Here is a 12920-nt window from a genome sequence, read left to right on the forward strand (position 1 = left end):
CTCACAGCAACGAAGACCCAACATAGCCATAAATAAATAAATATTTTTTTTTTTTTGGAAAGAGTAAGATGGATCTATATGTACTGACGTGAAATAGGTACAAGATACATTGTTAAAGTGCAGAACAATATAACTAGTTAAATACTATTTTATTAAAGAAGGAGAAAACATGTTTGTATGTGCACGGGGGGAGTCTGGAAAAATATTCACAAGATACAGGTGAACAGAAGGATGGAAGAGAATCACATTTTACTTTATATGCTTTTTACCACCTGTTTTCTTTACAATATACACAGTTTATTTTTATAATATTAAACCAGCTTTATTTAAGAAAAGAGTTTACTGGATTTAGCAACCCTAGGTCACTGGGAACATTGGCAAAACTGTTTCCTCAGTACAGTGGGCAGGAAACTGGTTTCAGTGGGTTGAACAGTGAACAAGAAGTTGGCAAAGTGGAAAAGGCAACTGCTCACTGCTTTTTCAAGAAGCTTGCCTGTGAAATGGAGGGCACGGGGGAGCGGTCGCTAAAGGAGTTCTACAGAGGGAGGGAGAGAAAGACATATTCAAGTTCAGGGAAAGAGGTGGCTGAGGAGCAGAGGGTGCGGGAGGTAAGAGCTTCAAGGACGTCAGAGGCAGTGGGGTCCCACGGGCAGGTGCAGGACCGAAAGAGAAGGAAGGCTACTTCTCACGTTGCTCCTAGAAGGAAGGAAGAAAGTATACACACAAATTCAGGCTTACGTGTCAGCTGGGGGCTGGAGTTGCCTGCATCTCCCTTGTAAAGAAGGAGGAGTACGTTGAAAACGAGACAGGGGTAGACTAGGTAAAACTCCACCTTCAGACTGGCAGGCTCTTGCAGAGGCCATTAGACAAGAAGGCGTGAAAATTCCCAGCTCTCATTGCACAATTGCCAGGAGGAGGCTTGGCCTTCAGTCAGAGTCCCAGAACAGACCTCGTTGCTCCTCTGTGGGAACACCTCCCCTGGTGGGCCTCCTGGATTTCCCCCTCAGCAGCCCTGGGTCAGAACTTTCCACGTAAAGGCTGCTTTGCTTTTTTCCTGTCCAACAGCTGTGACAGCTATCAAGCCCTGAGTCACAGGGGAGGCGTCAGTGGCCACTCCAATAACACAGCAGCTGTAGCAGCAACAACAGGTAGGTGAGCAGTTCGGTCTTCGGGCTGCTGGGGACTATTTCTGATAGGAGGAATTTGGAAACTTCAGTCTCCTCCTGTGAGTCCCCTGAGAACTGAGGTGGTGAATTGCAGAAACAAAATAAGTCTGCACCAAGACAGCACGGTTCAAATGAACTTTCTACAGTAATGGAAATGTCCTGTATCTGCACTGTCCAATACTAGTCACATGTAGCTATTTAGCACTTGAAATGAGAAACTAAATTTTTATTTTATTTTAATCAAGTTAAATTTAAGGGACTTCCGTGGTGGTGCAGTGGTTAAGAATCTGCCTGCCAATGCAGAGGACACGGGTTCGAGCCCTGGTCCGGGAAGATCCCACATGCTGCGCAGCAACTAAGCCCGTGTGCCACAACTACTGAGCCTGCATGCCACAACTACTGAAGCTCACATGCCTAGAGCCTGAGCTCTGCAACAAGAGAAGCCATCACATTGAGAAGCCTGCACACAACAACGAAGAGTAGCCCCCGCTAGCTGCAACTAGAGAAAGCCCGCGCACAGCAACGCAGACCCAATGCAGCCAAAAATAAATAAATACTTTTTTAAGTGCACAGTATAATGCACTTTAAATATAAATATGAAGTGCATTTACAAACATATTAAACTTAAGTAGCCACATGTGGTTAATCTCATTTTCCAGGGGACCACATTGAGGCACAGAGAGAAATGAGCTGCCTAAGCTCACCCTGACCATTAACAGCAGAACCAGGACTGGACGCCGGTTCTGTATTCACCCCACCATTGGTAGGCCTGCTGTGGGCTCAGTGGAGATGAAGTCAATCTAATGAAAATCAAGAAGTAGGATGGTTGGGAAATGTCAAATCTGGGCTGTCCTTTGCACACCCAGTCGTCTGGGACAGAGAGGTACTTAGTGGAGCTCAGCCCCACACTGCAGTGGACACAATAGCAGATTTGAAGTCAGATTTTTTTTAAAAGTCTCAAAAACTGCTTAAAAGTCAGTTCATCTGCGTCACTCTAGGTAAGTTGCCTAACTCCAGAGTCAGTTTCCTCATTCAGAAAGTGCACATGGGGTTGTTGTGAGGATTAAATGATACAGATTCTGAAAAGCACTTTCCCTGGAAGCTAGGCCTTAGCAGGCACTCAGCATGAGAACTAATGTGACTATTGCTATTCAGGCTAAAGCAAATTAAGATGTACCTGGAAGTCAGCCCCCAAAGCAGACCCGCTGCTTTCTCTTGCTTGGGGATGTAGTGGGAGAGACCCCATGCTATTAGTTAATTAACTATTTCAGTAATAATAATCACAACAATAAATGCTAACATTGTGCTTTATATGTCTTAAGGGCTTTACAGGTAATCCCTCATTTCATCCTCAGCACAACCCAATTAGTTCGATTCTATCATTGACCTCATTTTACAGATGAGTAAACTGAGACCCAGGAAGGAAAAGTCACTTGCCCGGAGTTGCTAGGCCAGCAGAGTTCTTAACTGCTGTTCTCATGGCCTCTCTCTGTGTGTCCTGGGCCTCTGCCTGGGTTTAGCATCCCCTGGCCAGGAGTCACTGTGTTCTCCAGCGTGGAGAAGAGAAAGGTGACAAAGAACGTTTGCTAAATAGCTGGACTCAAAGGTTCTTTCCCAGGGGTAGGCAGCTTCGTGAGTTTGCCACAGGCTTTGAGCGCTGTGTGGGCCCTGAGATGCGTGGAGCAACAGGTCAGGGTAAGGAGTAGTGGAGGGAACTGAGGCATCAATCGCTGGGGTGGGGGCTTAGGACGGAGCAGGCTCTGCCTGGATTTTTTCCTTTCAGTTGTTATCAACAGCAAATGTGACAAAATATATTCTTGGTGTCACTCAACACTGTTTTCAAAAATGTATTTGAACTTGGGTGGGATTTTAACTTCTACCAAATGGCTTTCTTTCCAAATTAGATGGTCTTGGTTCCAAAGGTAGTAGCTACTGCAGATCCAATTCCAAGTGGACAAGCTGAGAAAAAATAGCAATGCCCTAAGGGAGGCATGCGGTCAGAGCAGATGGTTGGAGAGGGAGGTGAAAGACCAGGTGAGGTGGAACGGGGCCCCCATTTGGGGCGGTGGGAGTTCTCAAAGGGGTGTGGCCTGGAGAAGGAATCTGTGAGGCTTTAAGGATGCCCAGGGTGAATGGGGTGGAGACAAGAGGCATTAAGTCCAGGAAAGAAAGCCACCAGACGCACCAGAAGCTAGTTCCGTTTCTGTTGCCTTAAAGAGCTGTTCCCCTTTGAGATGGGAAAGATGTTTGTTTAAGAGCAGTAGTGCTGCTGGGTTGTAAGCACAAGGTGCCCGAGACAGCTGGATTGTGGGGAGAGTCAGACAGGGTGGCTGAAAGAGCCAGGGGCTGCTGAGCTCAGGGCAAAGATAAGAGAAATCCGTGCCATCCTGGGCCAACTACTTCCTTTGGGTGGGCCTCAGCTTCCTCATTTGTGAAATGGAAAGATTGGCTAGAAAACCCCACAGGCCCCTTCCCAGTGTGAACTCTGCCATTTAATCAAATGACTACTAGTTTTCAAAGAGGTGACCTGGGAATTAATTATTCAAGCTATCAAAGGCATCCTGCACCCCCAGGGGCTCCACCCCAGAATTGAGCAATCCAATCCAACACTCACTTCCTCCACTGTGTTCTCACCACCGCTGCCCTTTGAGTCAGGCACATCTGCTTTCCTGGACGTGTCCCACAGGTGACAAGCCCAGAACCCTGGTAAGTCTTGGAACACCCTTCTAGAATGTCTCTGTCCTCTGTCCCCCTTGACACTCAGCCTCCATTTATCCCCTCCATTTATCCCCACATTCCTCAGTCTCTCCATTTTTTCTCTAGGCCTCCCTATGCCCAAAGGGAGAGGTTCTGCCCCTCTTCCCTACACCTCTGTCCAACAAGCACCTAGGGCAGCTGGCTGCCCACCGCCTTCTCTTGCGGACCCAGCCGGCTCTCCCTGCCTTGGCTGGGATTGGGTCTGAGGAAGAGCCAGATACTAGTGAGGCCCTCTCCCCCTATATTAAATGTAAATATGTGTGGATTATATTTCTAGAGAGAAAGGATACTGGAATTGTGTACAAATTACCTTGAATTTGTTGTTGTTACTATTGTGTTGCCGTTGTTAAAAAGATTGCCTTAAATGTTTGGGCTTTTGTAAATGTAGCATTCTCATGAAATAAATTAGAATCATCCTTTCCATGAGTTTTTGAACTATCATGAGTCATTAGGGCGGCTGGCAGTTTCATTTAGTGAGGGTATCTCCTGCTTGGTTACCGAGAACATGACTGGGTGGTCAGCAGGGGCCAGTCAGTTCAAGGGTATTTGGTTTAGTATTCCTGTAAGGGCTGTTTCTCTCGTTCTGGGCCTAAGGAATAGCAAAGAAAGCAATGCACAAAACGTGAAACAATGGGAGTGAACCAGAGCCAGGTTAACTTCATGATATCTCAAGAACTTAGCCTACAGCTATATTTGATACATGAGCTGTGATTTTTTTTTTTTTTTTTTTTTTTTGTAAGAAGTAGATCTGTAGACTGAAAATAGCATGTGAAGCCATTCACACCTAGTTGGAATCCAGGCTGCAGCACCAAGAGCCTCTGTGACCACAGGCTGGTTTCTGAGCCTTGCTGTGACTGTCTATTTGTAACTGCCGAACGAGACCGTGTACCTGTGAGGCACAAAGCAGATCTCAGATGCGTATCTCCCTTCCCTTCGTTTCTCCCTTTTAACTGTCAAAACATCCTCACCAGAGATTGGTAAATTAAAAAACAAACAAACAACAACAAAACATTCCCCTCCCTCACCCTCCAGTGGCTGGAGCTCATTGCCCTGGCCCGGTTCCCGTTTCTGAGTTCTCTACCTTCTGTCCAAACTTGCACGGTCTCCCTCTGGACCCTGAAGCTGAGCCTTCATGTCTGGGAGCGGGAACTCACCCATACACCTCCAGCCCACCTCCGGCACAGCCAAGCACTGGATTAGCCAGAATGGGGACTTGTCTGTGAAACATGCTTGGCTGTTGCTGCTTCTTTCTGCGGCTGCCCCAGCTCTGCCTTCTCGTGGCCAATGCTTGTAAATGTGGGCTTCTCCTCGCTAAGGGCACAAGCTCTCTGCACCCATCATGCTCTGTAACCACTCTCAAAGGTGGGTCTTCTCTTAGGTCATGGGTTCCCTTAAGAACATCTCTGATCGTCTGCTCCCGGAAGTGACCCACCTTGTGACTTCATTAGACATTACCCTGGGCTTCTGAGCAAACTTGCTCTTGACCTTGGGGCTGCAGAGTCAGTGATTTCACGCAGGTTTTGTCAGCAACACTGGCTGAGCCAGCTCTACTATCCACCTCTCTCACTACCGTCCCTGCCTCCTGGCCAGACAGGGCCCCATCCTTATCATCACATCTTTTAGGTTCACAGACTGATCTAATCTGCTCTATCGGGGGTATCCGTGTGCTGAGAAGGCAATTTATCTGGCTCCCATCACTTAGGGGAGAAATACCTTCTCAGGAAGGTGAAGGCTAAGAATTCTATCACTCTAGGGAAAAGGGGCTTTGTTTCTCCAGTTTCCCTAACCTGATTTTGCTATGTATGATTGACAGTAACAGTTTCTTCTGCTAAAGAGAAAAGCTTCCTAGGACCTTTGTTGTTGTTGACGATGATGATGATATTGTTGTTTCAATATTTGTGTTTCCTTTGCAAGCCTATATACCTTTGATTAATCTTTTTTAATTGAGATATAATTCACATACTATAAAAGTCATCTTATGTGCATATACACACACACACACAGTGGAATACTACTCAGCCATAAAACAGAATGAAAAAATGTCATTTGCAGCAACATGGATGGACCTAGAAATTATCATACTAAGTGAAGTAAGTCAGACAGAGAAAGATAAATATCACATGATATCACTTATATGTGGAATCTAAAAAAATGATACAAATGAATTTATTTAAAAAACAGAAAGAGACTCACAGACATTGAAAACAAATTTATGGTTACCAAAGGGGAAATGGAGGGGAAAGGGATGGATTAGGAGTTTGGGATTAACGGATACACACTACTGTGTGTAGAATGGATAAACAACAGGGACCTATTGCATAGCACGGCGAACTATATTCAGTGTCTTGTGATAACCTATAATGGAAAAGAATCTGAAGGAGAATGGAATGTGTATGTGAAACTGAGTCACTTTGCTGTGCACCTGAAACTAACACAACATTGTAAATCAACTATACTTCAATAAAAAATTTTTTTAGGAAAAAAGTCACCAATGTACAGTATACAATTCAGTGGGGTTTTGTATACAGATGGTCCCCAATTTACAATGGTTCAACTTAAAAGTTTTCAACTTTATGATGGTGCCAAAGTGATACTCCTTAGCTAGAAGCTGGACTTCGGAATTTGAATTTTGATCTTTTCCCAGGCTAGCAATGTACAATAGGATACTCTCTCATGGTGCTGGGCAGTGGCCATGCAATCATGAGGATAAACAACTGATACACTTACAGCCATTCTTTACCCATACAAGCAACCATTCTATTTTTCACTTTCCGTATAGTATTCAATAAATTACTTGAGGTATTCCACCCTTTATTATAAAATGGGTGTTGTGTTAGATGATTTTGCACAACTGTAGGCTAATGTAAGTGTTCTGAGCACGTACAAGGTAGGCTAGGCTACTCTATGATGTTCAGTAGGTTAGATGTATTAAATGCATTTTCGACTTAGGATAGTTTCAACTTACGATAGGTTTACTGGGACATCACCCCACCATAAGTTGAGGAAGATCTATATTCACAAAATTCATTGCCACTGTCTAATTCCAGAGCACTTTCATCACCCCAAAAAGAAACCCTGTACTCAGTAACGCTCCCCTGCCCCCAGCCCCTGGCAACCACTAATCTACTTTTCGTCTCTACCAATTTGCCTATTCTGGACATTTCACATACATGGAATCATACAGTATGAAGCCTTTTGTGTCTGGCTTTTTTCACTTAGAATAATGTTTTCAAGGTTCATCCATGTTGTAGCCTGTATCAGTACTTCATTAATTTTTATGATTGAATAATGTTCCCTTGTATGTGTATACTACAATTCGCTTATCCGTTTATCAGTTGATGGACACTTGGATTACTTCCACTTTTTCGCTGCATGCTGCTAAGAATATTCACATACAAGTTTTTGTGCAGACGTATGTTTTCTATTCTCTTGAGTATACTAGGCGTGGAATCGCTGGGTCATATGGTAACTCTATATTTAGCTTTCTTAACAACTGCCAAACCGTTTTCCAAAGCAACTGTACCATTTTACATTCCCACCAGCAATGTATGAGGGGTTCAAATTTTCCACATCCTCATCGCCATCGTTACAGTCCGTGTTTTAAAATTATGATCATGATAGTGAGTGTGAGGTAGTTCCTGAGCCTTTTTACTTTATGTTCTTCCCTTTAACATTGGGTTCCATGTTGAGGTGGGCTACAGACTGGCATAGGGTAACAGGATGGCCATATCTTGTTATAAAGAAATGGCATGATGCTGATATATTTTGTGGTTCAAAAGGAAGCTGATTCAGTAGCTGGTCACTTTACTTCCTCTTTGCAAACTGGGATAATATTTCAGGGTGTTCAGCTTCCCCCAAAAGAAGGCTCTCTGCCACCCCCATAACAAGGGCAGAGACCACTGAGGTTAGCTAGGTGTGCTGGAGAGTCAGGTTTGGAAGAAGGCACTCCCTAGCAGGGCATGAAGGGTCCCCACCAGGACTGGAAAGCCACCAAAACAAGGATTGTGTGTCTCCACCTGCCTTCTCTGCTTCCTGTTGACCCTCCTCCTTATGCTGGGAACATACTGCCTTTCTGTGCTCACGCCTGCATGGCAGAATATGCCTGTTCAGAGGTCCCAAGATCATCTGTTACATTTCCACCCACGTGGAGAATCAGTCAGCCACCTGCTTATGATTTTTAATATATTTTTTTCAAACTACACAAATATGCCCAGAGCAAGCCCCCCCGCATCTCAGAAGAAAAATGCTGGCCTGTACTAGTGGAGTCAACTTTCTCTTAGTTCGAGCATCCTGAAACTCCGTGCTGCTATCACTCAGTGTTTTTCCAGAACACTTCTTTTAAAATAACTTTCAGAAAGTTGGACAAAGGGACTCATCTCTTAGGTTTATAGTCAAGCCTTGATCTTTTCCTAGGGATCTAACACAATTGGATTGCCTGCTTATTCCCCCAGATTGAGAACTGAATGGTACCTCATGTTTCAGACATTAAAATCAGCCTCAATAGTCAGAGATGCCCACCACTGAGAATCCAAGACATGTTCTGTAGGGATTATCCAAGGGGCCGTTTCAACAATGGTTTGGGTGATAGCAATGTTATGGAAGGTGATAAGAACCTCTCTCTGATGTTGAAGGGAACTAGACACTTTTTGTGAAATGTATCATTTTTTACTAAATATGTCTCCAAAACCTTAGTGCTCTGGCCATTCCTTGAAGTGAAAGCTACTTCCATGTAATATACAAACTAACACAAAGAATCCTATCTAAATGATGTGAGCAGACAGACTAGAATCTGGGGAGATTTATTGTGCAGTAACCCTCGTCTCTCTTCTCTAGGCCGGAAATTAAGTTTACTTCAAATATGGAAGGATTTAACTGGGAAAACTACAGTGATGAAGATTTTGGTAATTACAGTTACAACACTGACCTGCCCTCTATTCTACCAGACTCTGCCCCATGCCAGCCGGAATCTCTGGATATCAACAAGTATGCCGTGGTCGTCATCTATGCCCTGGTCTTCCTGCTGAGCCTCCTGGGAAACTCCCTGGTGATGCTGGTCATCTTATACAGCCGGGTGGGCCGCTCTGTCACCGATGTCTACCTGCTGAACCTGGCCATGGCTGACCTGCTCTTCGCCCTGACCTTGCCTATCTGGGCCACCTCCAAGGCAAAGGGCTGGATCTTTGGCACACCCCTGTGCAAGGTGGTCTCACTCCTGAAGGAAGTCAACTTCTACAGTGGTATTCTACTGCTGGTCTGCATCAGCATGGACCGCTACCTGGCCATCGTCCACGCCACACGCGTGCTGACCCAGAAGCGGCACTGGGTCAGGTTCATATGTTTAGGCGTCTGGGTCCTGTCCTTGATCCTGGCCCTGCCCATCTTCGTCTTCCGAAGGGCCATCCACCCACCCTATTCCAGCCCAGTCTGCTACGAGGACATGGGTGCCAATACAACAAAATGGCGGATGGTGATGCGGGTCCTGCCCCAGACCTTTGGCTTCCTCCTGCCCCTGCTGGTCATGCTAATCTGCTACGGACTCACCCTGCGCACGCTCTTTGCGGCCCACATGGGGCAGAAGCACCGGGCCATGCGGGTCATCTTTGCTGTCGTGCTCGTCTTCCTGCTCTGCTGGCTGCCCTACAACCTGGTCCTCGTGGCAGACACCCTCATGAGGGTCCGGGTGATCGCGGAGACCTGTGAGCGCCGCAATGACATTGGCCGGGCCCTGGATGCCACCGAGATCCTGGGCTTCCTCCACAGCTGCCTCAATCCTCTCATCTACGTCTTCATTGGCCAGAAGTTTCGCCACGGACTCCTCAGGATCATGGCCATTCATGGCCTGGTCAGCAAGGAGTTCTTGGTCAAGGACGGCAGGCCTTCCTTTGTTGGCTCTTCTTCAGGGAACACTTCTACTACCCTCTGAGACTGCACGCAGGGCTCCTCCCTTCCCTTCAGCATTGGCCCCAAGCCGCATGTCCTCTGACTGCTCACAGCCTTGTGTCAAGGCAGCCCCCCAGTGTGGTTACAGGAAGTTGCTGAGGCCACATCCTTACTAGGTCCCCAGCTATGCATTTGAAAGCCCTGGCCCCTACCTTTTACCGTAATTACCATGTCAACTGCTAGAGCTCAGTCCATCCTACCTCTGAGACCACAGCACTCAGTCTTCTGGCATTCTTAGAAGATATTCTTTTAAGTGATTACAAAATTTTCCTACCATTGGGAGGCATTAGTGTCAAACACCATTGGTTGCTTCCCCAACTCTCCCTTTCCTTGCTGGCTAACGAAGTCCACCTCCCTAGAGAGAGGCTGAAAATGACAGATACTCACTTTCTCAGACTTCCTTAAGCCAGCAGTGGCTATATCATCTGGTTCTGATAAATAAGAGTTAAAGGCAAATTGTGTGCTGGTAAATCACTTTCCTGGAGGAAAAAGTCTTGATTTGTAGAGTTTACCACGTTCCGTGGTGTAAATAAATGCTCCCACCATGACCGATTTCAAGGTGGCAGTGTTTAGCAACTAGATCACAAGATCTAGAAAAATGTAATAATCTGCTTTCACAAGCACATACAAACTGGCTTAAGTGCATCATTGCTTAAGAAGTCTACTGAGGCCAGGAAACCCCTGGGAAGTATTCCTGATGTGACAGAGAGAGAGAGAGAGAGAGAGAGAGAGAGAGAGAAAGGGAAACATATCTTTGGTTCTTGCTTTTGAATATGGTTATAGGATATGTGTGGTGCCAAGGCAGCCACTTTGTGAAAATGAGACAAAAAGTATGCCCGACACACTCGAGCTGTTGGAGCCAAAGGATACAAAGAACCTGAGAGGACTGCCCTGGTGGCGCAGTGGTTAAGAATCCGCCTGCCAATGCAGGGGACACGGTTCAAGCCCTGGTCTGGGAAGATCCCACATGCCGCGGAGCAATCAAGCCCATACGCCACAACTACTGAGCCTGCGCTCTAGAGCCTGCAAGCCACAACTACTGAAACCCGTGCATCTAGAGCCAGTTCTCCACAACAAGAGAAGCCACTGCAATGAGAAGCCCACACACTGCAATGAAGAGGAGCCCCCGCTTGCCGCAACTAGAGAAAGCCCTCAAGTGGCAGTGAAGACCCAATGCGCCAAAAATAAATAAATTAATTAATTAATTTTTTTAAAAAAGAACCTGAGAATAAAGAGCCTAGAATAAACCTAAGCATAAACAGTCCAACGATTTTCAAGAAGGATGCCAAGACTATTCAATGGGGAAATAATAGTCTTTCACCAAATTGTGCTGGGAAAATTAGATATCCACATGCACAGAATGAAAGTGGACCCTCACCTTACACCATACACAAAAATTAATGCAAAACAGATCAAAGGCCTAAAATTAGAGCTAAAACTATAAAACTCTTAGAGGAAAACACAGAGGGAAATCTTCATGTCATTGGATTTGGCAATGATTTCTTGGATATGACATCAAAAGCACAGGTAACAAAAGAAAAAGCAGTTTAATTGGACTGCATCAAAGTTTAAAACTTCTGTGCAGCAAAGAACACTATCAACAGAGTGAAAAGGCAAATCACAGAATGGGAGAAAATATTTGACATCGTATATCCTATAAGGGGTTAATATCCTTATAAAAAATTCCTACAGCTCAGCAAAACACAAACAAACAAGGAAACAACCTAATTCCAAAATAGGCAAAAGAATTAGAGAATAAACATTTCTCCAAAGAACTTAAACAAAGAGCCTATCACTAATAATTAGGAAAATGTAAATCAAAACCACAAATGAGGTACCACTTCACACATATTAGGATGACAATTACATTAAAAAAAAAGAATGAAAGAAAGAAGAAAATAACAAGCACTGGCAAAGATATGGAGAAACTACAACTCTTGTGCACTGTTGGTGGGTATGTAAGATGGTGTAGCCACTGTGGAAAACAGTGTGACAGTTCATCAAAAAATTAAACATAGAATTACCGTATGATCCAGCAATTCTACTTCTAGGTGTATACCCAAAAGAACTGAAAGCAGAGACTCAAACAAATATTTGTACACTAATGTTCATAGCAGCACTATTCACAATAACCAACAGGTGAAAACAACCCAAATATCCATCAGCAGATGAATGGATAAACAAACTGGGATATACCCCTACAATGGAATATCATTCAGTCTTAAAAAGGAATAAAATTCTGATATATGCAACAGCATGGATGAACCTTGAAAACATTATGCTAAGTGAAATAAGCCAGACACAAATGTTATATGATTCCACTTATATGAAGTACCTAGAATAGTGACATTCATAGAGACAGAAAGTAAAATAGTGTTTACCAGGGGCTGGGGGGAAAGGGGAAAATGGGGAGTTATTGTTTAATGGGTACATAAATCAGTTTGGGATGGTGAAAATGTTCTGGAGATGGACAGTGGTGACAATTGTACAACAATTTGAATGTACTTAATGCCACTAAACCGTACACTTAAAAATGGGTAAAATGGTAAATTTTACGTTACACATATTTTACCACAATTAAAACTAAAAACCTAGTTCCAAAAAGGCAAACTTGAACCACTGGAACCACCTACCTGTAACTTCTTAAGTGAGATAATTAAATGTCTTTTTTTGTATAAACTACTTTTAGTTGGGTATTTCATTACTTGCAACAAAAAAACATCCAAAGTGCTACAGAGAGGTCAGGCAAGAGTGAGCAGAGGTTCTGAATGAGGGTCTTTACAATAAATAAATCCCTTCGTTGTTCATCGGGTACATAGAGAGAAGGTCTAAAATCGAGATGGAGGCTGGTATTTCTTCCTTCTCCTTCCCCAGCCCAAGCCGCCTGCTGCTGAACATGTATTATGGAAGGAAACAGGTCCTGGGATCATCTTGTGCTTCTTGTATCCTTGGGTGAAACAGGAGTCAAGAGTGTCAAGGGTGGGACTTAGAATGGCCAAGAAAGTCTACCAGATCAGCTGGATTGGGTAGCAGGAAGTCAGAGAGCTCTTCTGAGCT

General features: G+C 44.6%; 1 protein-coding gene across 2 annotated transcripts; it reads left to right on the top strand.

The window, feature by feature from the left end:
- The first annotated feature begins 1088 nt into the window (after window positions 1-1088).
- On the top strand, window positions 1089-11733 carry CXCR2 (C-X-C motif chemokine receptor 2). Of its 2 annotated transcripts, none has more exons than XM_067026857.1 (2): window positions 1089-1148; window positions 8757-11727. In XM_067026857.1, exon 2 carries the CDS (start codon window positions 8782-8784, stop codon window positions 9844-9846), a length of 1065 nt encoding a protein of 354 aa, XP_066882958.1. In that variant the 5' UTR covers window positions 1089-1148; window positions 8757-8781; the 3' UTR covers window positions 9847-11727. The 2 variants fall into 2 exon arrangements, with proteins under 2 accessions (XP_066882958.1, XP_066882957.1); XM_067026856.1 differs by lacking the exon at window positions 1089-1148 and adding an exon at window positions 3822-3872 and having other exon boundaries at window positions 8757-11733.
- The last annotated feature ends 1187 nt before the right edge of the window (window positions 11734-12920 follow it).

Source organism: Kogia breviceps, chromosome 2 (assembly GCF_026419965.1).
Source record: "Kogia breviceps isolate mKogBre1 chromosome 2, mKogBre1 haplotype 1, whole genome shotgun sequence".
In the NCBI taxonomy this organism is placed as follows: domain Eukaryota; kingdom Metazoa; phylum Chordata; class Mammalia; order Artiodactyla; family Physeteridae; genus Kogia; species Kogia breviceps.